We start from the raw sequence: 27458 nt of genomic DNA, 5'->3' as shown, positions 1-27458 counted from the left end.
AGAAGAGGTCCTGTGATGCACGATGTATCCACCACCCTTTTATCCCATCGAGAAATCAAACAGTAACAGACTATAATGCTATGTCATTGTTTGAGCTGGCAGCAGTGTTCAGTACACACAGTTACAACATAAAATTACAGCTTTTAAGACAAAACTTTCGGATGGCCCAAACTGTTTCCTCTGCTCAAGGGGACCAGCTGTTCCAACACAAGTGCAATACTTTTGTTTGTTAATACAAAGTACAAGGACAGCACTAAGCATTTGACGTACATTATTTCTAAATGCAGCAACCGAGGTGAGTCTACATAGCAGACAGTGAGCATGCATGTGCATACACTCACACACTCCGGCAATGAGATGAATGACTAACACACTGTAAATAGTTAACGAATAATTTTTTTTTTCTTTTAACAACTAGAGGCTCTGGGACATCTAGTTGATCTTGGTTCTTACTGTACAATATACTATATACTGTGCTGTACTGTACTATGTTCTATTAGCTTGACATGTTATCTGAAGAACATGTACACCCCCCCCCCCCCGCCCATTGTAGGAGACTACAAGCTGTTAATCCAGAATTGAAATGCCATTCAATCCTCTTCTAACTTGGGACACCAGGGCCTCTGCAGTGGCTTGGTTGAAACTCTCAATGAGGTTGTCTGGGATTGGCACACTGTCAAGTTCTCCAGAGAACTATGGGAGGCAGCAGTCCCCTCCATCCAGCCACTGCTTCTCTGAGATGGTACATCTATACTTAATGAAAAATGTGAATGCTTTAGAGAAGATACCAATGGGATCTAGGTGAATATGGCAAATGAATTCGAATTATACAGATAGACTTGAGGAGTTGTGATTGATCTACTTGGGATTGAGAAGATTGGCAGGGGTCTGTGTAGGTACACAGACAAAATGTTGGTGGAACTCAGCAGGTCAGGCAGCATCTATGAAAATGAATGAACAGTCAATGTTTCAGACAGACACCCTTCATTGTTTATTTCAATAGATGCTACCTGACCTGCTAAGTTCCACTAGCATTTTGTGTGATTTCCAGCATCTGCAGGATCTCACGTCTGTGTAAAGGAACAATATTCATTAAGGCTATAGGCAGAACGCATATATATATATTTGAATGGCTCATAGATAGTGCTAGAAGGATCAAGAACCAGAGGTTATAGAATGAAGACAATTAACAAAAGAACCAGATGTGATATGAAAAAAGAAACTTTTTATGTTAAAGAGCAGCAAGTGTGAGTTGATGGAGGAGTATTAAGCGAGATTCAATTGTAGCGTACAAAAAGGAACTGGATTATAATCAAAAAGGGGAAAAAAACTGTGGAGAAGGCCAGGAATGTGATTGGCTTACAGAATTCTCACATTAGGGTGTGCTCAGCAAGCTGAATGACATTTCTGTGACACCATTCGTAAGGCAGCTATCAAACTATGATCTTGTATCTCATTGTTACCTGCACTGCATTTTCTCTGTAGCTGTTATACTTTATTCTGCAGTTATTTTACTCTGTTCTACCTCAATGCACTGCAATGATCTAATCTGTATTAACAGTATGTAAGAGAAGCTTCTCATTGTATTTTGGATCATGTAACAATAATAAACCAATTCCAAAGTACACTTCAATTACATTCTTAAATCAGAACTGTTATAACATACTTCACAATGGGACTCAATCACCGTGGGTAATACCAGTGGGCTGATTAATCAAATACAAGTGTACAAGGCCCAGACCTCACACCACCAGAGAAAGAGATTCAAATATAGCCAGACCCCCATGGTCAGTGTCAACCCCAAAAAGCCAATCTGAGGACAAACAGCAGAATGGTCGGCACTTGAGATTGGGCAACAGAGGAACTTCACTCTATTGGTCCTACAGTATGTCATCCATCTGCAGCCAACACATGATCCAGAAGCAAACCAGACGTGAATGAATAACTGTTCCATTTCCTGCCCACAATTGTGATCAGACCAGAGTGGACAGACAGAGCATGAGTGGTTAGGGAGGTGACATGATAGGTTCAGTGAATGCTTTGTTCTGGGGGTTCTGGTATCATGTCTCTCAGGTGAAGATGTAAGTCTGAACCACCCAACTTCTGACAAGTGTTCATCTATTTAATGTCAGAGTCCTACAGCTCAGAAAAGGGCCCTTCCACCTGGTTACCACCTCACTGCAAATTATGAGTCCTGTTTCCTCTGTTAATCAGCATTCCTTGGTGCCACACAATGTAAGCCCTACTCCTATTTGACTTAACAAAATGCATCATTTCACGCTTGTCAGGATTAAATTCCATCTGCAGACAGTTAGCTCATCATATTCTAATGTCCCTTACACACCCTTCCTCACTATCCACACCACCAGCTTTCTCAACTAACTCTTACACCCCAGTAGAATTGGATCAATATTTAAAGGGAAAATAAGAGCAGGGAAGGAGCAGGTAATGTTAATTAGAATGCTCAAACAAAGTCTTGGCAGCACAAGCATGAAGGGCAGAACTATTTCCATTCCTTCTGTACTATTTCCATTCACTGATTCCAGAATCCCAACATTTACAGCTGTTTTGTCTTCACCCAAGGGAATGGTGGTCAATTATTGCAATTGCCTCAGACTCATTTCAAAAGTTAACTGAATGTACCTGACTGAATTAGGTGAGGTCAGGTCTAAGGAGATGTGAGCTTGACTGCAAATTTCAAATTCTACCTTTCATTTTAACACTGGGGAATGTTTATGCAGAACTTTGCCCAAAGGAACCATGAGGTCACTGGGAGGCTGGGGAAAAGGGTCGGGTATGGTTTTTTTGGAATTCTTTCTTTGGGATCTGGGTGTATGCCTGTCCTTATTTGCCCTTAAATAGTGATTTATTGGACCATTTCAGAAAGCATTTAAGAGTCAACCATATGGTGTGGCTCTGCTGTCACAATTGGCTGAGAGGTAAGCACAGGACATTTCTTCTCCAAATGACATTAAACAAATGTTTTTTTTGATAAGCAGTAGCTGTTCCAGACATAATCACTAAGATTAGTTGTTTTTGATTAACAAATTTAAATTGTAAAGTCCAAAGGTGAGATAGATACACCAGTCTCTGGATTATTAGATTCAGCTTCTGGTTGGTCTCCTAATTTAAGCACTACACAACAACCCCAAAAGGGGATTAAATGTACGGGTTGAGTGGGGATGAAAGAGTGAAGGGTTCATATGTCAAAGATTAAATGAATAGGTAGAGTATGATAGGGAGAGTGCACAGGATTTGAGAGAGAAGTGGCCTCAGAAGAACCAAAAGTTTTTTCTCATCAGTCACTTTTCTTAAAATTCTTATTAATTGCAAAACCTTTGTTGGATATTTTGTTTCCTACTTGATTTGCCATAGGGAACAAGTTGAGAATGTGACTGAGATGTAGAATTTAGCCAAGCTCATCTGCGATACCACCTCTAAGATCTGCTGAAGTTCAGTGACATAAGGGCTGCTCAGGCTGGAGAATGGATCACTTCCCATTCAGGTCAGCACCATCAGCTGCTGAGCAGAGATCCCAGAGCTAAAGCCCCAGGGCACCTTGTCACCAGGAATGATGATTCTTACCTTTGGTTAAGTAGGGGATCCATGAATGGGTGATACTAAATTTGTTTATAAAATACATAGATTGGAAAGGAAAGTGAGAAACCAAAGATTCTTTGTTGGATTGTACCTGAGATTAGATTGGATTTTCAATCAGCCTCCTTTTGAAAGATTATATGTCTTCTGTCTTTGTCAAAACATGTAGGATTTGAACCAAGATCCCAGTGGCTAAAAGCCAAACTACAGTCCCAGTGTAACAAGTTTCTCTAAGAAAATACTAGAAAGTTAAACCTTACATTAGTCCTTGCTACAGAGTCAGATCTAAGTGCTATTGGCCTGCTCTTGTTCAAACATAGCCAAGGCCAGCTGGGAGCGCGATGCCAGCCCTTCCAGATTGCTGAGCATGCAGCGGTGATAGAGCTCTTCACTGAGCCTTGGGTTGCACGTTCTGTAACTGTACTTCTGCACCAAGGCTGGCTCCACTGGTCGGAAGACATGCAGGCTGGAGTACTTGATGAAGACGTCATACAACTCCATATTCTCCAGCATTTCATCATTGTCCAGGATGTCCGCTGCCATCTTGGTGCGGGCTGCCATGTAATCTGAGTTGAAGAAGCATGCCTCACTGAATATGCGCCGGTCAAAATGGCCATCCTTCACAAACTCGGCAGAAGAGGGGGTCTGCTGCTCCCGGTAGATGACAGCAGGGTTGTACTCCTGGAAGTGGATGGGAAAGAAGACCTGCCAATTACTTATGGTGTTCATGCGGCAACGGTTGAGAAATTCACCGTTGATCTCAGTCCAGACACTAGCAATAAAGAACAAGGTGTCTACCGGATGCTTTTTGGAGATGATATCCATGACCTTAACCTGGGAAGGAATATCTGTTTTGACACTTATCCATGGGATCTTCACGTCAGTGTATCGCTTCTCGATCTTGGCTATGGAGGACTTGACTCCTGCAAAAACATCGTTCTGACTCACGCGTTGTGCGTCAAAGGGGTCGTAGATGAACAGGAATGTCAACAGCATATTGTCGTGCAAGTCCAGGCCATTCATGGAGTAGGCTTCCAGGAAGTTCCCCACATAGTCCTGCTCATGCACTGTCAGGGGCAGGATCACCTGAACCCGAGTAGCCTCGGTCACATACGGCATGGGGATGATCTCAACATTGCTGAGTGGCCGTAGCAAACTGACACGCTTTGCAATGGCCCGGCTGTACCCCTTCTGGGTATGGGCCTCCAGCACCAGATCCAGTGTGTACTCCATACCGCGTGTCGGATCGAAGCGCCGATAGCCGTTGAGCAGCTGGCGCTTGCGAAAATGCAACAAGGGCTGGTACTTTTCATTCAACTGCTGCACAGCTGTCTCGATAATGTCCTTGATGTCTGCCTTGTTGATTCCGCGAAGTTCGCACTTGGGAGCCCCCTCGACACACGAGTAAATCTGTTCTTCTGTGAAATAGTCCCAGTTTATGACTTCAAAGCGGGTTTTGGGTTTGAATGGAGGATTGATGCCAATTGGCCAGGAGGCTCCCACTTCTCCCTCTGGTGTCAGCTTACTCAGGTTCTTTATTTCCATCTACAACAGAGAATAACACATAAATGCTGTCAGTTAGATGGTTTGAAATGTGTCTGCTTAAATACGAAAAGTGTCAGCAGCAACAGTGAAGAACTTAAAGCACGCATCAGTACATGGAACTACACAGCATACACTTGGCTGTCACGAGGTCAGGAACAGCCACTGGACGTTCTGGATTTGAATGTTTCAAAAGAGACATGGAGGGAGGTGAAAGAGGTGGGTGAATAGCATTGCTAATCGGGGATAGTATTATAGCTGTAGAAAGGGAGAACGACCTGAAGGGATCATCTACTGATTCAGTGTGGGTGGATTAGCACTTCCTCAGTTTAAAAGATTTAGATGGGGCAAAATTTGTTAGGTGTGTCCAGGAAGGGTTCCTAACACAACATGTAGACAGGCTGACTAGAGGAGAAGCCATACTGGATCCAGCACTAGGCAATGAATCTAGTCAGGTAACAGATCTTTCAGTGGGTGAGCATTTTGAATAGTGACCACAACCCCCTGACTTTTAGCCTTGGACAGGGAGAGAAGCAGATGGTATGGAAAAATATTTAATTGGGGGAGAGAAAATTATGGTATTATTAGCTAGGAAGTTGAGAGCATAAACTAGAAACACATGTACTCAAGGAAGTGCACAACAGAAATGTGGAGGTTGTTAATAAGGAGTATTGCATGAGTTCTGGATAGGTTTGTCCCATTGATGCAGGGAAAGGATAGAAAAATCATGGTTGACAAGAGATTAGAACATCTAGTGATGAGGAAGGAAAAAACATACATGAGATTCAAGAAGCAAGGATCTGGCAGGGCTCTTGAGAGTAATAAAATAACCAAGAAGTAGCTTACAAAGGAACATGGGAAAGGTAGAAGGGGAGATAAGAAGGTCTTGGCGAGTAGGATTAAGGAAATCCTCAAGGTGTTCTACAAGTATGGAAAGAACAGGAGGATGACTAGAGTGATGGTAAGACTGATCAGGGACAAAAGTGAAAGTATGCCTGGAGTCAGAGGAGATGGGGGTGTCCTTAATGAATACTTTGTTTCAGTATTCACTAGTGACAGGGACCTTGACGAATGTGAGAACAGCATAGAATAGGTTAGTATGCTGGAACATGTTGATGATAAGAAACAGGATGTGCTGGAACTTCTGGAAAAACATTAGGATAGATAAGTTCTCAGAGCTGGAAGGGAGATTCTCCAGGTTACCAGAGGAAATAAAGGAAGAAATTGCTGCACCCTTGGTGATGATCTTTGCATCCTCACTAGCCACAGGAGTAGTACCAGAAAATTGAAAGGTGTAAAATGTTATTCCTTTGTTCAAGAAAGGTAATGGGGATAATCTTGGAATTACAGGACAGTGAGTTTTAAATCAGTGTTGGGCAAACTACTGGAGAGGATTCTTAGAGACAAGATTTAAGAGTTTGAAGAAACATCATCTAATTAGGGATAGTCACCTTGGCTTTGTGAGGGACAGGTGGTGCCTCATGAGCCTGATTGACTTATTTGAGGAAGTGACAAAAGAAATTGATATGGTGAAGCAGTTAATGTGGTGTATGTGGATTTTGGTAGTGTTTGACAAGGTTCTTCATGGCAGGCTCATTCAAAAAGTCAGAAGGCATGAGAGCCAGGGAAACTTGGCTGTGTGGATTCAGAAATGGCTTGTCCACAGAAGACAGAGGGTGGTTGTAGACGGAGCGTATTCTGCCTGGGGGTCAGTGACCACTGGAGTTCCATGGAGATCAATTCTGACACCCCTGTTCCTCAAAATTTTGAAAAATGACTTGATGAGGAAGTGGAAGGAAGGGTTAGTAAGACTGCAGATGACACAAAAGTTAGTGGTAGTGTGGATATTGTAAAGGTTGTCGTAGGTTGCAGTGGCACATTGTTAGGGTGCAAAGCTGGGCAGAAAAGTGGCAACGCAGTTCAATCTGGAAAAGTGTGAAGTGGTACACTTTGGGAAGTCGAACTGGAAGGCACAATACAAGATTAATAGCAGGATTCTTAGCAGTGTAGAGGAACAGAGGGATCTTGGGGTCCAAATCCACAGAATCCTCAAAGCGTATGGTATGTTGGCCTTCATTAGTCGGGGGATTGAGTTCAAGAGCCATGAAGTAATGTTGCAGCTCTATAAAACTCTAGTTAGACCACACTTGGACTATTGTGTTCAGTTTTGGTCGCCACATTATAGGAAGGATATGGAAACTTGAGAATATGCAGAGGAGTTAGACCAGGATGCTACCTAGATTAGGGAACATGTCTTAAGAGGAAAGGTGGACTGACCTAGGCCTTTTCTCCTTGGAGTAAAGGAGGATGAGAGATGACTTGATAGAGGTGTTTAAGATGACAAGAGGCATTGATATAGTGGACAGCCATTGTCTTTTTTTTTAGGGCTGAAATGCCTAATACAAGAGGACATAATTTTATGGTGACTGGAGGGAAGTATAGGTGTTTGTCATAATAAGGTTTTATACATAGAGAGTGGTGTGTGCGTGGTGGGTACTAACAGGGATGGTGACAGAGGTAGATACATTTAAGAGACTCTTAGATAGTCATATGGATGAAAGAAAAATGGGGAACTATGTGGGAGGGAAGGATTAGATTGATCCTGGAGTGTGTTAAAAGGTTGGCACAACATCATGGGCTGAAAGGCCTATATTGTGCTGTGTTATTTTATGTTCTATGTTCTAAAACAAGATTAGAGAAGAGTGCTCTTGAGGAATGATGTAAAAATTATACACAGCAGTAAGACAGAACAACAATGTTAGGAAGTGGTGGTTTGGTGCATGATTTGGAGTGTTGATTTTGTATCCTCCCTCTTCCATGAGTCAGAACCTTACATCATTGGAACAAGCCCTTTGGCCCACTGGGTCCATGGCATCCCTCAATCATCCATTTACACTGATCCTATACTAATCTTTTTTACTCTCCCTATATTTTCTTCAACTCTCTCTTCCACTCTCTCCCAACTATTTCTGACACCCACGTACCCTGAGTGAAATTTACAGTGTCCAATTTACCAAGCAATCCACACATCTTTGGGATGTGAGAGGAAACCAGAGTGCTCAGAGGACACCTATGTCACTATAGGGAGAATGTGCAAACCCCAGATAGCCTCCATTCTTCCTGTGACCCCATATCCCAAAGTTGTACAGACTGTAGTTAAATTGCCCCTAGTGCTTAGGTGAGTAGTAGAATCTCTGTGGAGCAGATGGGAATGTAGAGAGAATATAAAAAGTGGGCCTTGAGTACACAGTTTGATGTAGACCTGGTCAACTGAAGAGCCTGTTTCCATTGCGTATGACTAGCCCTACATATCGGTTCTACTAAACATCAGCTGTACTCTTTTCCTTGATGCTGCCTGGCCTGCTGATTTTGTGTGTGCTACTCCAATCTGGCTTTTGTATTCCCAAATTTAATTATTCCAGCACAGGCAGCCATACCTTCATCTGCCACCTGCTGAAGCTTTGGACTTCCTTCCCAATATATTTCCACTTTCCTTCCTTCCTTATGACACTCCTTAAAATCTACTGGTCACCTGCCCTAGCAACTCCAATGTATCACAATGTTGAATTTTGTCTCATAAAGCTCCTTAGGACACTTCACAGTGCTATTTAAATACAAAAACAGATTGTTGCTGTTGTGGGTAAATAATAGTTGTAATTGTCATTTTAAAGTGTATCAAATCTGATATAAAATAGACATTAAGAAAGAGGATGTACTGGAGCTTTTGGAAAGCATCAAGTTGGATAAGTCTCCGGGACCAGATGAGATGTACCCCAGGTTACTATGGGAGGTGAGGGAGGAGATTGCTGAGCCTCTGACAATGATCTTTGCATCATCAATGGGGATGGCAGAGATTCCAGAGGATTGGAGGGTTGCAAATATTCCCTTATTCAAGAAAGGGAGTAGAGATAGCCCAGAAAATTATAGACCAGTGAGTGTTACTTCAGTGGTTGGTAAGTTAACGGAAAAGAACCTGAGAGGCAGGATTTATGAACATTTGGAGAGGATTAGGAATAGTCAGCATTGCTTTGTCAAAGGCAGGTCATGCCTTACGAGCATGATTGAATTTTTTGAGGATGTGACTAAATACATTGATGAAGGTAGAGCAGTTGATGTAGTGTATATAGATTTCAGCAACGCATGTGATAAGGTACCCCATACAAGGCTTATTGAGAAAGTAAGGAGGCATGGGATCCAAGGGGACCTTGCTTTGTGGATCCAGAACTACCTTGCTCACAGAAGGCAAACAGTGGTTGTAGACAGGTCATATTCCACATAGAGGTCGGTGACAAGTGGTGCGCCTCAGGGATCTGTTTTGGGACCCCTTCTCTTTGTGATTTTTATAAATGACTTGGATGAGGAAGTGGAGGGATGGGTTAGTAAATTTGCTGATGACACATAGATTGGGGTGTTGTGAATAGCGTGGAGGGCCATCAGAGGTTACAGGATTGAAAGGATGCTGAGAAATGGCAGATGGAATTCAACGCAGATAAGTGTGAGGTGGTTCGTTTTGGTAGGTCAAATATGATGGCAGAATATAGTATTAACGGCAAGACTCTTGGCAGTGTGGAGGATCAGAGAGATCTTGGGGTCCGAGCCTATAAGACACTCAAAGCTGCTGTGCAGGTTGACTGTGTGGTTAAGAAGGCATACGATGCATTGGCCCTCATCATCCGTGGGATTGAGTGTAAGAGCTCAGAGGTAATGTTATAGCTACAAAGGACCCTGGTCAGGCCCCACTTGGAGTACTATGCTCAGTCTGGTCAACTCACTACAAGAAGGATGTGGAAACTACAGAAAGGGTGCAGAGGAGATTTACAAGGATGTTGCCTGGATTGGGGAGCATGCCTTACGAGAATAGGTTGAGTGAATTCAGCCTTTTCTCCTTGGAGCAGAAGAGGATGAGAGGTGACCTGATAGAGGTGTATAAGATGATGAGAGGCATTGATTGTGTGGATGGTCAGAGGTTTTTTCCCACGGCTAAAATGGCTAACATGAGTGGGCACAGTTTTAAGGTGCTTGGAAGTAGGTATAGAGGAGATGTCAGGGGTAAGTTTTTATATGCAGAGAGTGGTGAACGTGTGGAATAGGCTGCCAATGATGGTGGTGGAATCAGATACAATAGGGTCTTTTAAGAGACTCCTGGATAGGTACACAGAGCTCAGAAAAATAGAGGGCTATGGGTAACATGAAGTAATTTCTAAGTACATGTTCAGCACAGCATTGCGGGCCAAAGGGCCTGTATTGTGCTGTAGATTTTCTATGTTTCTATGATGTTTCAAGTACTTAACACCTCAGTAGCAATTCTAAAATCTTAAGTACTAAGGTAGCTTCAAAATTTATTCACAGATTGTACACACTAATAACCCTTACAGTGAGCTGTGTAAATGCTAACCAAATGTTACCTGTAGTTCTCTGATTTCCTGGTATGTTTTTTCCAGTTCAATTTCACTGAATCGGCGATGAAGGCGATACATCAGCATAGGATGAGGCACCAGATGAACAGTGAAGGCCTTTGTGAATTCTGCACTGTCCTCTTTATCTGGGTCAGTATTCTTGCCCAGTTGAAAGGATCGGTAGCGCACATTCTGGAAGAACAAACACTTTATGAAATGAACAGCATGAGAGAGCAGATAGACTTCTTCAAGACTGGAGTCAGCAGCAAACCCTTCCACTTACAGCAAGGCATCCTCTACTCTAGTATGCTTCACTGCAAAGACTGCCAGCCAGTGATGGCTTGCATCAACCTCTGCTGTGGTTCTGATGAGAGTTAGAACGTAGTAGGGATTAAATTCCTTTCATTGGTCCTTTTTTTTTTGGTTTTATCTACCCAGCCTATTGCAGCTTAAAGTACCCCAACAGATTTGTCAAATGCAAATTCCTTGTCTTCAACCCATTTTGGTTATTTTCAAATATATTTTAATTTTTGAAGTGTCTTGGAACCACATTCTTTTTTACCTACTATGGGAGTTCTGTGGGGTCATTTTGGTAGCAGTTTACATTCCATCTCAGGCAATGTCAAGCAGGCTTTAGATGATCTGAGCAATGGTAACAACATGCATGAAACAGCACACTCTAATGCCTTCACCATCGTTTTGGGAGATTTTAACCAGGCCAGTCTGAAAAAATTACTAAGCAACTACCATCAACAGATCACTTTCAATATCAGAGGGAACAACACACTGGACCATTGCTACACCACCATCAAGAATGCCGACCGTGCTATTTCACGCCCTCTCTTCAGGAAGTCTGATCAACTGGCTGTATTTCTACTCCCTTAAGTATAGGCAGAGACTGAAGACTGCAGCACCAAGAACGTATGGACAAGGGAAACACAGGAGCACCTACAGAACTGCTTTGAATCGGTGGACTGGACTGTATTCAGGGATTTATCTTTGAACCTGGATGAGTGTGCTGCAGTTGTTACCGATTTCATTAAAACCTGTGTGGATGAGTGTGTGCCTACAAAGACTTTCTGTACATTCCCAAACCAAAAGCCATGGATGAACCAGGAGGTACATTGTCTGCTGAAGGCTAGATCTGTGACATTCAAGTCTGGCGACCCAGACCCGTACCAGAAAACCAGGTATAATTTGCAGAGGGCCATTTCAAGGGCGATGAGACAATTTGGAACGAGGTTGGAGGCGATATTGGATGCATGGCAATTCTGGCAGGGTCTGCAAGACATTACCTCCTACAAAGCGAAACCCAATAGCTTGTATGGCAGCGATGCTTCACTACCAGATAAAATCATCGCCTTCTATGCCCGCTTTGAAAGGGAGAACACAACTACAGCTGTGAAGATCCCTGCTACACCTGATGACCCTGTGATCACCATCTCAGAGGCCCTTTTTCTCTCTCTCTCTCTCTCTCTCTCTCTTGCTCTCTCTCTCTCTTGCTCTCTCTCTCTCTCTCGCTCTCTCTCACTCTCTCTTGCTCCTGCAGCAACAACCTGGCACTCAACATCAGTTATAGGAAAGAGCTGATTGTGGATTTCAGGAAGGGTAAGATGAAGGAACACATACCAATCCTCATAGAGGGATCAGAAGTGAAGAGAGTGAGCAGCTTCAAGCTCCTCAGTGTCAACATCTCTGAGGATCTAACCTGGTCCCAAAATATCGATGTAAGTTATAAAGAAGGCAAGACAGGGGCTATTATTCATTAGGAGTTTGAAGAGATTTGGCACGTCAATAAAAACACTCAAAAACTTCTATAGTTGCACCATTGAGAGCATTCTGCACCTCCGTCTGGTATGGGGGTGGGGGGTGCTACTACACAGGACCGAAAGAAGCAGCAGAGGGTTGTAAATCTAGTCAGCTCTATCTTGGGTATTAGCCTACAAAGTACACAGGACATCTTCAGGGAGTGATGTCTCAGAAAGGCAGCGTCCAACATTAAGGACCTCCAGCACCCAGGGCATGCCCTTTTCTCACTGTTACCATCAGGTAGGAGGTACAGAAGCCTGAAGGCACACACTCAGCAATTCGGAAACAGCTTCTTGCCCTCCTAAATCCAATTCCTCAATGGACATTGAATCCTAGGACACCACCTCACTTTTTTTAATATGCAGTATTTCTGTTATTTGCACATTTTTAAAAAATCTATTCAATATACATATACTGTAATTGATTTACTTGTTTATTATTATTATTATTATTTTTATTTTATTTATTACTTTTTTCTCTCTTCTAGATTATGTATTGCATTGAACTGCTGCTGCTAAGTTAACAAATTTCATGTCACATGCCGGTGTTAATAAACCTGATTCTGATTCATAATAATAGCTTTCAGCATTTTCCGCCCTGGGAAATGGCACTGGCTGTTCACTCTACTCATGCCTCCTATAACCTTATACACCTCTTATCAAGTCATCTCTCATCCTCCTTTGCTTCAAAGAGGAAAATTCTAGCTTGCTCAACATTTCCTCATAAGACACATTCTCTAAACCAGGCAGCATTCAGGTACATTTCCTCTACACCCTCTCTAAAGCTTTTATTTCCTTCCTAAAATGAGGTGACTAGAGCTGAATACAATACTCCGTGTAGTCTAACCAGTTTTATAGAGCTGCAGCATTACCTCACAAGTCTTGAACTCAATCCCCCAACTAAATGAAGGACAACAAACCATACAGCTTCTTAACCATACTATCAACTTGCACGCAACTCCACTCATAAGTCTTGCATAGTATCTAGCACCCTCAGAAAGAATTCCAAAGATTTGCTACTCTCTAGGTGAAGAAATTTCCTCTCACCCTGCCTTGAATGGTCAGCCGTTTACTTTGAGAATGTGAGCCCAATATCCATTTCTGTATCTGCCCTCTCTAACCCTGTAGAATTTAGTACATTTTAATGAAATAACCTCTCATTATTTAAAATGTCTTACAATACAGGCCCACTCTGCTGAAGTCACTCATAAAATGAATATGTAATCAATTTGTTAAACACCCTGCTTCCCTCTATCACAACATAACAGCCCGTCTATAAGGAGAACAGATCTGCACACAATATTCCAGATCACTTGAGGATTCCTTCTCTAATTTCAGCAAGCTATTGCTACTTGTCAATTCAAATCCCCTGTCAACAAAGACCATTAAGCTGCTTCCTGTCCAAAATGCTCACTGTACTTGTATTTTAATTTTCAGTGATTCATGTACAAGGATGCCCGGGTCTTTCTGAACACCAATATCTTTCCATCTCTCAACACTGAAAAAATATTTTGCCTTTCTGTCTTTTTTTTAAACCAGTGTTCTCGTATGTGATGTCCCATACTGAGATCTTGACTCAATGCTTTAAGATACCAGTGGTGACAGCATGATGAGTGGAGAGAGATGTGCAAAGTCAATGATTATGGGAAGTCACTGTGCACAAATTACGTTTTTTTTCTATGCTACAAAATAACTGCAGCAGCATAGTGCAGCATTTATTAAAAATACAGCCACACAGAGCCAGAGACCTGGATTCAAACTTGATTTTGGGTGCTGTCTATGTGATGTTTGCACACTTCCTTGTGACTACATGGGTTTCCTCTTAGTGTTCTGGTTTCCTCCCACCTCCCAAGGAAGAATGGGTTAGTAACTTAATTAGCCATTGTAAATTGCTCCTTGTGTGTAGACGAATGGTAGAACATGTGGGGAATTTTTTTAAATGCCATTAAAAATTGTTTGAAACAGACTCAGTGGGTTGAAGGGTCAATTTCTATGACTCAAATGACTCGAACTATACCTCACAAGTGGCCTGCTGGGATGATGGGCCTTTGGATACTCCTGGGTTGTTGGGGTGATACAAAGATATTAAATTTGTACTTTAGCTCAAATTAAACATTGCACAATGAGATTTTGCTGTTTGGCTTGGTTTCTTAATTCAAAACATTTCTTCAGCAGTAGCTAACCTTGAGAGTTCCTCACTGCAATCTACACTTTGAGTGGGGTTCGTGATGAACACGTGAGTGACTAAAGTCAAAACCTTCTAAGAGTTTTAGGCAGAGTGTTTAACTGTATGTCTCAGAACAAGATATGAGGGAAAATCTAGGACATGAGGGGAATTACCCATTAAAGTGAGGAAACTGTTAGTGAACAAGACCCAGCCAACATCTGGTACAGTTTTGTCGTCAAACCTCATTATTTCTTTCGTAGTTATCTATAAAAGGAAGCTTAGTTAAAAATTACAGTTCATGCTCATTCTAACCACTTTTGATCAATAATTAATGTTAGGCATTTCACACAAATGTGCCAACAGAAGGGATTTTTAGAATGGGATTTAATAAAGCATGTTAAGTCCTTTTGGCATTTATTCTTCGACTTGCAAACGCTCCTATTCTGTTGACAATTTATTTTGTCACCAGCAGAAACCAGTGGGATTGGAAATGTTTGCAAGCAGCAGAGGCAATTTCCAAAAATACTGGAGGTCAAGGAGATGACACTGTGGTGAACTACATATACCTGTCTGGACATGCCCCTCTGCTGACTGCTCCTGTGGCTCCTCCCACAGACCCCTGTATAAAGGCGGTTGGAGGCACTGCTCCTCCCTCAGTCTCCAGGATGTTGTGTGGTGGTCTCTTGCTACTTATCGTGGTCTCTTGCAGCTAATAAGAGCCTATCATTTGCCTCCCTTCTCCGAGAGTTATTGATGGTGCATCAGACACAAAATGCCTGCTCTTTGGGGGAATTTCTTCCCTAAATCTTTACACTATCCCTTCTCATTCTGTAATAAAAGCTTATCTCAGTAGCAGTAATCAGTAAGTTATTTCACTGTTACAAAGACCCAATTAGCTCACTAATGTCCTGCAGGGAAAGAAATCTGCTGTCCTTACTAATTCTGTCCTGACTGTGGTTGATTTTCAAATGTTTCCTCAGTTCATGGACAATTAATATTGCATTGACAGTGAAGTCCACATCACGTGACCAAATAGAATAGTTAAGATATAACTTGATTGGTTTAAGCATGCAATATGCTTGTGGGATTGAATACCTATTCCTGTCACTATTTCACAAATGTCACTCAAGTTTTGTTTGCAAATGTCTGGAAGCTCTATTAGAATTGAATGTAATGCCATGGGTATGGTTTAATTTGAGTTTGTGGTCACAGAAGGCCATGAAATTCATGACAAGTTTACAAAGCCTGTGCCAGGAACCAAAGGCGATTGTGGCTTCTTCTAGACTATGTCATACAATGTTGTCTCATCACTGGAGTGGCTCAATTTGAAAAGGATGAACATAAACCATGCTTTTAACAAACACTGTCATTTGTGTCTGTATACAAGCAACTAAAAATATTGGCCCCAGCTGGGCATGGTTAAAATAAGTTATTTTATGTTACTGCTTGAATTCTGAACTTGTTTCTTTGCAAAGAAGACAAGGGTAGCTGAGAACCATCACCACTTGTAAATCTCCCTAACCTGATCTATTATACATCCGTCTCTTCATGGCTGCTGAGTCAAAATACTATTTTTTTCTTACCCAACAGTAATATGGTGAGGGTGGGAAATGCATTGGCACGTTTAACAAGGGAAACAGTCACAATACAAGAGCTGGCAACAAAATATGGAGAGCACAATAGGGGGCAGATATGACCATAGAATTAGTATTCTACTCATGTGGGGAACTTTGCTTCCTGGTTGAACTGAATGAATTCAATGCATTTATTTCATTCCAACTTCTTGGGGTATAATAAGAGGCTAACGATTAAAAACATAATAATGCTGGAAAAAATATGTAAGCTTTAGGAGCTGAAATCATGCAGGGCCCTTGAGGAACATAAAGGAAGCTGGACAGAATTTAAACAGGGAATCAAGAGGACTAGAACGGGCCATAAAATGTCTTGGTGAGTAGGATTAAGCAGAATCCCAAGGCATTTTATACATACATTAAAAACAAGAGGGTAACCAGAGAGAGGTAGTGAGATCCAGAAGGTGTATGCTGATAATCTGGGGCATATTTATATCAAGGAAGCAGCTTTGGATCTCTTCAGAACATTAAAGTTGATAACCCTAGGGTCTGTTGGGATTTATCCTGAGTTATTGAGAGGGGCAATCTAGGAGCTTGATGGAACATTGACAAAGGTGTTTGCATCCACCAGATAACTGGAAAATAGCCAAATGTTGTTCCTCTGTTTAAGAAAGGAATTAGAGACAAACAAGAAATTATAGTTCAGATCTACTGGCATCTGGAAAAGTAATGAATTATTTGGGATAGTCAGCATAACTTTCTGTGGGAGAGGTCATATCTTAAAAACTCAGTTGAGTTTGAGAAGGTGACAAAGATGGCTGATGAGAGTAGAGTAGTGAATATTGTAGACATGAACTTTGTAAAAAGCCTTGCTAAAGTCCCTCATAGTAGGCTGATCCAAACAACAGAGGCACATAAAATTCATGCAGATTAGATTCAAAATAGGCTTTGCCATTGAAAAGAGCAGACAAAAGTGGAAGAGTGTTAATCTGACTGGAGGTCTGTGACCAGCTGTATTCTGCAGAATCAGAATTAGGTTTATTATTACTGGCATGTGACATGAAATTTGTTAACTTAGCCGCAGCTGTTCAATGCAATACATAATATAGAAAAAAAAACACAAAATAAAATAATAATAATAATAATAAATAAGTAAATCAATTACAGTATACATACATTGAATAGATTAAAAGCCTTCTTTATACTATATATTAACAAAAAGGTAGGTAGTGTCCAAGGGTTCAATATCCATTTAGGAATTGGATGGCAGAGGGGAAGAAGCTGTTCTTTAATCACTGAGCTTGTGCCTTTAGGCTTCTGTACCACCTACCTGATGGTAACAGTCCAAAATACTCTCTGCAGCTTCTTTCGGTCCTGTGCAGTAGACCCCCCCGCCCCAAACACCAGACAGTGATGCAGCCTGTCAGAATGCTTTCCACAGTAGATCTGTAGGGGTTTTTGTGTGTATTTGTTGACATACCAAATATCATCGAACTCCTAATGATGTAGAGCTGCTGTCTTGTCTTCTTTATAACTGCATCTATCTATGTTGTGATCAGGTTAGAACCTCAGAGATCTTGAAACTGCTCACTCTCTCCACTGCTGATCCCTCTATGAGGATTGGTATGTGTTCCTTCGTCTTACCTCCACAATCAGCTCCTTCATCTTACTAACATTGAGTGCCAAGTTGTTGTTGCGACACCACTCCACTAGTTAGCATATCTCATTCCTGTATGCCCTCTCGTCACCACCTGAGATTCCACCAACAATAGTTGTATCGTCAGCAAATTGATAGACGGTATTTGAGCTATACATAGCCACACATATCTATAGAGAGAGTAGAGCAGTGGGCTAAGCACACACCCCTGAGTGTTGATAGTCAGCAAGGAGGAGATTTTGTCACCAACCTGCACAGACTGTGGTCTTCCAGTTAGGAAGTTGAGGATCCAATTGCAAAGGGAGGTACAGAGGCTCAGGTTCTGCAACTTCTCAATCAGGATTATGGGAATGATGGTATTAAATGCTGAACTGTAGTCAATGAACAGCATCCTGACATCCGTTTGTGTTGTCACGTGAAGAGCCATTGAGATTGCATCTGCTGTTGACCTATAGTGGCGATAGGCAAATTGCAATGGGTCCAGGTCCTTGCTGAGGGAGGAGTTCATTTCAGTCATGACCAACCTCTCAAAGCATTTTATCATTGTAGATGTGATGAAGGATCAGTGTTGGGACCTCTGTTGTTTGTTTTTTATTCAAGGTGGAATGGTATGAGCAGATACAATAGCAATGTTTTGGAGGCATTTACAGTTCTGGGCAAAAGTCTTAGGCACATATAGTATATGTATATAGCTATACTTCATTAGTTGAAGAGATTTGATATGTCAACAAATATTCTCAAAAACTTTTATATATGTACCATGGAGAGCATTCTGACAGGCTGCATCACTGTCTGGTAATGGGGGGGGGGGGGCTACTGCACAGGACGGAAAGAAGCTGCAGAGGGTTGTAAATTTAGTCGGCTCCTTCTTGGGTACTAGCCTACAAAGTACCCAGGACATCTTCAAGGAACGATGTCTCAGAAAGGCAGCATCCATTATTAATGACCTCCAGCACCCAGGGCATGCCCTTTTCTCACTGTTACCATCAGGTAGGAGGTACAGAAGCCTGAAGGCACACACTCAGCAATTCAGGAACAGTTTCATCCCCTCTACCATCCGTTTCCTAAATGGACATTGAACCCGTGAACACTACCTCACTTTTTAATATACATTATTTCTGTTTTTTTGCACAATTTTAATCTATTCAATATATGTAATACTGTAAATTGGCTTACTGTATTTATTTATTATTATTTTTTCTTCTATATTATGTATTGCATTGAACTGCTGCTGCTAAGTTAACAAATTTCATGACATGTGCCGGTGATAATAAACCTGATTCTAGTTCTAAGAAAGTCATTTTAAACCAACTCAACGACTTTCTGAATGGGAACAATATTCTAGAAAAGTTTCAGTCAGGTTTTAGAGCAAACCACAGCATGTAGGTGGCCCTTATCAAAATAGTCAGTGACCTTAGGCTTAGCGCTGATGCCAACAGGAATTTAGTTCTCCTAGATAAGTCCTGCCTTTGACACAATTGATGGCAACAGTCTCTTAGATCACATTGAGAACTAGGCTGGTGTCACTAGTAGTGCCTTTACTTGGTTTTGCTCACACATCTTAAACAATTTTATTTTTTGCCTGTCTTGGAGACCAATTTTCTAAGAGATACGATGTATCTTTTGGTGTTGCTCAGAGAAGCTATTTTGGTCCCCTTAGGAGGCATCATTAGAGAGCATAAACTTGATTTCTACTGTTATGCAGATGACACACAATTGTATACTTTGGTTAAGACTGATGTTAATAACACCCTATCTTCTCTTAATTCTCGTATGGCTGCAATAAACAAATGGATGAACAATATTTTCTAAAACTAAATGAAGATAAAAACAGAAATTCTTTTGGTTGGCCCAAAGCCAAAAGAGATGAACTTCTTCATAAACTTGGGAACTTGGCTCCTCTTGTAAAATCATAAGTAACAAGCTTGGGTGTTATCCTTGATTCAGATTTTAATCTTAAATCCCACTTAAAGAAAGTGATCAAACAGCATTTCTACACTAAGAAATATTGCAAAGGTCTGTCCATTTCTGTCATAATGATTCTGAAAAACTAATCCACACCTTTATATCGAATAGACTAGATTACTTCAATTCACTTTTATAATCCTGCTCGAGCTCTCAGGTCTTCTTCTGCTGGTCTCTTAAATTTAAACAATCTCCCTCAAAAGATAGTTGGCAGTACAACTTTTTTTGAACTATGCTCCAAAACTCTAAAGCATATATGTCAAACTCAAGGCCCGCGGGCCAAATCCGGCCCGCGGTGGAATTATCTTTGGCCCGTGAGATAATATCTAATTACTATTAAAGCTGGCCCCAGTAATTGAAGCGCCTATGGCATATGATATGGCCAATGCTGAGTTTATTCAGGTACCAGGTTTTCAGGGTTTTTAGTGTTTATTCGGCAGTCTTCTTCATAAGAAACGGAATTTGTAAAGTGAAACACTTTGTCGTTATAGCAGAGACTGAGACACATGAGAGCAGGCTGAAAAAACTGAGGCAACGAAAGCTGCGTTCGCACGCGTCCGACTGATCCGGCCCGCATGAAGCTGCATTTTGCTCAATCTGGCCCGTGACCTAAAATGAGTTTGACACCCCTGCAAAGGATTCAGCACACACAAAATGCTGCAGGAACTCAGCAGGCCAGGCAGCATCTATGAAAAAAGTACAGTCAACATTTCGGTGGGTCTGCCGAAGGGTCTAGGCCCGAAACGACAACAACAAAGGGCAATATTCCATTTGCCTTCTTGATAACCTACTGCACCTGCAAACCAACCTTGTGATTCATGCATAAGCACTCCCAAGTTCCTCTGCACAGCAACATGTTGCAATTTTTTACATCTAAATAATAATCTAATCTTCCATTTTTCCTTCCAAAGTGGAAGACCTCACAATTACCAACATTATACTCCATCTGCCAGACCTTGCCCATTCACTTAAGCTATCTTTATCTCTCTGCAGACTCTTCATATCTTCTGCACAATTTGCTTTTCCACTCAATATAGTGTCATCAGCAAACTTAGATACACTACACTCGTTCCCCTCTTCCAGATCACCCCTCACCATTGATTGCCAACCAGAGTAACACCCTGGTGGGTACAGTAGGGTACTGAGGAGTGTGGTAGAACAAAAGGATCTGGGAATACAGGTACACAATTCATTGAAAGTGGCATCACATGTAGATAGGGTCGTAAAGAAAGCTTTTGGCACATTGTCCTTCATAAATCAATGTATTGAGTAAGGATGATGGGAAGTAAAGTTGAAGTTGTTTGAGACATTGATGTGGCCTAATTTGCAGTATGGTGAGCAGTTTTGGTCACCAATCTCCAGGAAAGATGTAAACAAAGTTGAAAGAGTGCAGAGAAAGGATGTTGTTGGGTCTGGAGGACCTGAGTTATAACGAAAAAGTTCAATGGGTTAGGACTGTATTCTTTAGGATGTAGAAGCTTGAGAGGAGATTTGATTGAAGTATACAAAATTATGAAGGGTATAGGTGAGGTAAATGCAAGCAGGTTTTTTCCACTAAAGTTAGGTGGGACTATGACCACAGGTCATGGCTGAAGGGTGAAAGGTGAAAAAATTAAGGGGAACATGAGGGGAAACTTTTTTCACTCAGAGGGCTGTGAGAGTGTGGAATGAGCTGCCAGCACAAATGGTGCATGTGAGCTCAATTTCAACATTTAAAAGCAGTTTTGATAGGTACATGGATAGTGGGATATGGAGACTATGATCACAGTGCAGGCTGATAGGTATAGGCAGTTTAAATGGTTTTGGTATGGACTAGATGGGCCAAAGGGCCGGTTTCTGAACTGTACTTCTCTATGACTCTAAGATACCAAAGGTTTTTACAGACATACAACATAAAGAGAAAAAGAGAGGTGAAAATGAATATTGAATTGCTGGAAAATGTCACTGGAGAGGTAGTAATAGGGGGACAAAGTAATGGTGGGTGACCTTAATAAGTATTTTGTGTCAGTCTTCAATGTGGAAGACTCAAGCCGAATATCAGAAATTTGAGTGTCAGAGGGCAGAAATGAGTCCAGATGAGAGCCCATGGTATTACAGGAAAGATACTAACATGGACAGAAGATTGGCTGATGGGCAGAAAGCAAAGAGTGGGAATAAAGGGGACCTTTTCTGGATGGCTGCTGATGACTAGTGGTGTTCTGCAGGGATCTGTATTGGGACTGCTTCTTTTCATGTTATAAGTCAATGATTTAGACAATAGAACTAATGGCCTTGTGGTAAGGTTGTAGATCGTAGATGATATAAAGATAGGTGTAGGGGCAGTTAGTGCTGAGGAAGCAGGAAGTCTGCAGAAGGATGACTGGGCAAAGAAGTACCAGATGGAATATAGTGTAGGGAAGTACATGGTCATGCACATTGGTAGAATCAGAATCAGAATCCTTTATTATCGCCAAGTATGAGGACACATACAGGGAATTTGATGCCGGTTTCCCTGAGCTCTCTCTGTACAGAATTAAAAGCAAACAAAAAAATAAGAAATAAAGGTGAAGACTATTTTCTAATTGGGGAGAAAATTTAAAAAATCAGAAGTGCAAAGGGATTTGGGAGTCCTTAGATATATATTACAGGTTAAGTTGGTGGTAAGGAAGGCAAAAAAGCAATGTTATTATCCATTTTGAGAACACTAGAATATAAGAGCAAGGATGTAATGCTTAGGCTTTATAAAGCATTGGTCAGATCACACTTGGGAGTATCATACGCAGTTTTGGGCCCCTGTGCTGATGTGCTGAAAAGATGTGCTGGCATTGGAGAGGGTCCAGAGGAGGTTCATGAGAATGATTCCAGGAATGAAAGGGTTAATGTACGAGGAGCATTTGATGGCTCTGGGCCTGTACTCACCAGAGTTTAGATGAATGAAGGGGGAATCTCACTGAAACTTGTTGAATTTTGAAATGCCTAGATAGAGTGGATTTGGAGAAGATGTTTCCTATAGTGGGGGGAGTTTCTTTAGGGTACAGCCTCAAAATAGAGGGATGTTCATTTAGAACAGAAATGAGGAGGAGTTTCTTTAGCCAATAGGAGGTGAACCTGTGGATTCACTGCCATGTTCATTGCCATGGATGACTGTAGGGGTTGGGTCATTGAACATATTCAAAGCAGAGGCAGGTAAGTTCCTGATTAGTTAGGGCATCTTCTTCCCACACTTCATCAGGCAGAAGATACAAAAGTCTGAAAGCACATACCACCAGGCTCAAGGATAGCTTCTACTCTGCTGTTATAACACTATTGAATGGTCCCCTAACACAAGCTGGACTCTCAACTTCACAATTTGCCTCATTATGCCCTTGCACTGTGCTGCACTTTCCCTGTCACACTTTATTCTTCATTCTGTTAGTTTTCCCTTGTATTACCTCAATGCTAGGTTGTAATGAAATGATCCATCTGGATGGTGTGCAAAGCAATTTTTTCCACTATACTTCAGTATATGTGACAATAATAAACCAATTTACCAGTTTAACTGACCTTGTGTTTGTCAATGCAGCTGATACCAATGAAGTCTATGATGCAGCGACCAAGCCACTCATCTGGTCGTGCACTCAGGATATCATTGCGACAACTGTCCAGGTACTGCTGAAGCTTGATAAGGACACTCCGTGACAACACATAACCATAGCCACCATGGCAATAGCGTGAGTCAGGGTCACCGCCAATGAATTCTTCTGTCCGTCCCAAATACAGGTCGTTGTTGATACTCAGGTGAGAAATGAGAGACTTGATGCGTTCTGCCTCAGTGTATGTGTTATCCTGAGTCAAGTAGAACCAGTCGTACTCATTGCCATAATGTTCATAGATGTACTGGATGGTCCGGTACATTAGCCACACAGGTTGGTCATCTCCATGGGCTACTATCTGCATACCATGTGGAACCTTGGTATTGCGAAACCCAGTGAAATATACCAGCTTGTTGAAGTGATGGGCTACTGTCCGATTAACAGACACAGCCAATGTGTTCAGAGTACCTTTGGAGGTCAGTACACCAACAAACAGTCGATCACGGATTCCCAACTCTGTGTGGATGTAACGTGTCCTAGTAGAAGAAACATGTAATTAACTTTAAGCTTTAATGGCTGTTTGTACCAGCTTTCCCTCCCCTCCTCATCTGAAAGTACCAACACTCTTTAGAGCATGTTTGTTTTCTCAGGTGAATGGAAAAGATCCAAGAGCATTACTAAAGAGTGGGCTGATGTTGTCAATATTTAACCCTCAATATAAACAGGTTATCTGGTCATTTATTTACTATCACTGAGGGTTTACATTATGTAAACTGAAGACATTACATTTCAAAAGTATCTTAAAAACAAAGTGAATCTAGTAACACTTTGGTTGTTTAAAAAAGAGCACTTCTCTGACTTTATTAACAAAAGCAGAAGAGTAAAAATTCTGAATCTTTATAAAACATTGGTTGAGTTTCAATTGTATACTAGATTCAGTTCTAGGCTCTGGGAAAAATAGCAAGTGGATGCACTGGAGATTTAGACAAAGTTGGTCCCAGGGGCTAGTTCTCCATACAGCAGAGAAGGCTTTGATGCAATTTGAGCAAAATTAGAAAACTGGTGGACAGTGCAAATAAGAATCTGTTTTCAGCAACAATGATATACAGACTTAACAAATTAAAGTACCACACAAAGGAATGAGGAGAATTTTATTTTACAGTGAGTGGCTGTGATTTGTAAGGCAATGGTTAAAAAAATATCAAAATATCAATGGGAGCAGATCCAATAAGAATATTCAAAATGGAATTGGATAAGAACAAAGTAAAAAAAAATCTAAGAATAGCTGGAGATAGAGCAGGAGTTTAAGATATAAAATGACAGAGTGGAACCTCTCCATGTAGTTAATTTGAGAGAAGATGGGCAGAGCAACAGCAGATGGAGTGTAATGCTCATGAGCATTATACAGAGGTATAGACAGAGTGTATGCTCATTTCAGTGATGAGCTGAGCTGTATCCACAACTCTGCTGTTTTTTTGTGTTATAGGCAGAGGGATTGCCATACCAAGCTGGAGTGCATCCAGATAAGACACTTTTTATGGTACATCAATAAAACTGGTAAGGGTTGACAAGAACATGTCAAATTCCTTTAGCCTCCTGAGGTGTAGAGGCATTGGTGAGATTTCTTAGCTGTGGTGTCATACCTAGGAACTTGAAGCTTTCAACATCAGCATCATTAATGAAGACAAGAGCATGTAGTCTGCCCCTTCCTGAAGTCAATGACCAGCTCTTTCGCTTTGCTGACATTGAGGGAAAGATCATTGTCATAACACCATGTCACTAAATGCTCTATCTCTTTCCTGCACTCTGACTCATCATTACCAGAGACATGGTCCACTATTGTGGTGGTATCATCAGCAAACTTGTAAATGGAGTTATAACAGTGTCAGTAACACCATGATAAGTGTACAGGGAGTAGAATAGGGGGCTGAGGACACAACTTTGTGCAGCACCAGTATTTAAAATAACCATGGCAGAGTGTTGTTGACTATGAACCTTTGACCTGGCACCTTATTGTTTGCCTGCAAAGCATTTTACCTGTAATTGTAACACTTTATTCCGAATTCTGTTATTGTTTTACCTTGTACAACTCTAATAAAATGATCTGTATGAATGGAATGCAAGGCAATCTTTTCACTGTACCTCAGTAAATGACAATAATAAACCAACTTATAGATACTAACAAGGAAAATGGACATAATAATATAAGCTGATCTCTCAACAAGACAGAAGAAAAATAACTAAGGAAACCTCACTTTTTGTGGAGGAAGGAAAATCACCAAAATATACATACTTAAAAACAAAATTATCATAGGTATCTTTTTTCTTGTGTAAAGTTCTTACCTCAGCACTTTCTTGTGTGGTTTGTTGGGATCCTTGTAATAAGGGACTATCCTTGGCTCATATTCCTTGTTGCCAGTGAACTCCCCTGTTTCAGCTCCAGGATGTCCATTGTTATGGAGTAGCCCTATGCTGTCTCCTGTATCCATGCATGATTCATCCCCATTTCCCTGAGTCCAGGAGGCTCGCAGTAAACTCAGGCTGCAGCCCAAGGAGAGCCCCAGGATCAGGGGAAGAGCAGGCCGGAAGAGGGGTAAAAGGGTTGTCAAACGCATTGTACAGAGTAAAGCAAGATGTTTGAAGCAGACTGAGAGAGAAGCACAGTAAGACAGGGTCTGATAGCAAAAGCCTTACGACTTGTATGTACAGTATTAAATATCTATTTTTTTAACCTCATACATAAAACACCAACTGGCATACAGTGACTGGCCGAAACTACATCACAGCACTCTAAGTCTGCCAACAATTTCCATCCCAGTAAAAACAAACTAAATACTAATTTTAATTTTTGCACAAAACCATCTTTGGATATCACAGCAATATTGAGATAAAAAAGTCAGCTTCAAAAGGAAATAGAAATTATGCTAACTCAATTAAACAGCAGGTCAAATTTTCTGATATAGATCAATATATATGTTAACACTGATCCCAATACCACTGGCATATCAAATAAATAACTTTGTATTTAATGGCAGCAAAAGACTAACCTTGGAAACTTCTTCAAATCAATAGTGATTACTGCAAAAGATAAATTCAACAGAACAAAAACAATATGATACTGCACTCAGTTAAAAATCTACAGCTATCGTTCTCTTTGCACTTTCCCCTATGCGCACTGCGCACTGTGCACTGAATATTTTGATATCAGATAGGCCAACATTTGCCCCCTTCAAGCTTCCCCATTGCTCCTGAATTGACAGTGTGGATAGCTATCTTTACAGAGATGAACGTGTTCAACATATAGTAAAGGACAGCTGGATTTGATGAGAGAATGGTTCTGCTTAAGTCATTTATAGTTTCAGGTACTTGTTCTCTATGCAACTCAAATGGATATATTGAACAGTAGCTAACTGTTAAAGGGCAGGCAAATCAGACAGACAGGTTCTGTTTATTCTCAATCCTTCCCTGTGCTCCATCAATATAAAGCCGGATGGCAAACTCTTCTTGGGTCAAATAGTTGCATAAAATCCCTTGCTTTCAGGTGTAGTAGTACACACTTAAGAAACAAAGCGGCAAACTTATAAACGCAGATTAAGATGCACCATTTAGAATCTTATGACAAAAGATCTGCCGGACTATGGAGACTTTATCAGAGGGATGTGATTCGATAGCATGTTTCACACGATTAGTCTCCAATATACAAGGCTCAAAATAAATTTTGTGGCTGCAATCTCATTGTCATAGAAATGTCGCAGATCAAGCTGGAAGGTTTGTTTCACCTCAGAGCTCCATGTTTATCGAAACAGCAACTTGAGGGAGTAGCAGGTCTGGTGATCTCTTCCTGTTTGCTGTCTCTTAGATCAGACCCAATAGATGAGCTGTTCTGGATAGGCCTGGGCTGTCAAACTGGAGAAGAGCTTTACCTCTGGGTTGTCAGGCTGCGGGAACGGATCTCCTCCGGCTGTCGGGCCTCAGGGGCCAAATTTACTGTACTGTCAGGTCACAGGGACCAGATCTCCTGCGCTGTGGACTGGAATCAAGCGTGGTCCTCCTGTATTTCACACCCCAGCCCTTTGCTTACTAGCTGATCGCTTGAGGATCCGCACCGCTCTCCGCGGCCGGCCTGGAACCGCTATTCACAGGACCCAGCCCGTCAGCTCGGGCCACGCGCGCATGCGCGTCCGTTCCTCGGGGCGGTTCGGAA

The 27458-nt window shown here is 41.5% G+C and overlaps 1 protein-coding gene across 1 annotated transcript; it reads right to left on the bottom strand.

Annotated features, from left to right (window-relative positions):
• Positions 1-25: 25 nt before the first annotated feature.
• Positions 26-27439, bottom strand: LOC140727670 (chondroitin sulfate glucuronyltransferase-like). The gene is made up of 4 exons (XM_073045311.1): positions 25598-27439; positions 23226-23790; positions 10545-10727; positions 26-5142 (listed from the first exon to the last, which is right to left on the bottom strand). The coding sequence occupies exons 1-4, from the start codon at positions 25867-25869 to the stop codon at positions 3883-3885; spliced, it is 2280 nt and encodes a 759-aa protein (XP_072901412.1). The 5' UTR covers positions 25870-27439; the 3' UTR covers positions 26-3882.
• Positions 27440-27458: the final 19 nt, after the last annotated feature.

The sequence above is a fragment of the Hemitrygon akajei genome, chromosome 1, assembly GCF_048418815.1.
Source record: "Hemitrygon akajei chromosome 1, sHemAka1.3, whole genome shotgun sequence".
Classification (NCBI taxonomy): Eukaryota; Metazoa; Chordata; class Chondrichthyes; order Myliobatiformes; family Dasyatidae; genus Hemitrygon; species Hemitrygon akajei.
This window is presented reverse-complemented; position numbering and strand designations above follow the sequence as displayed.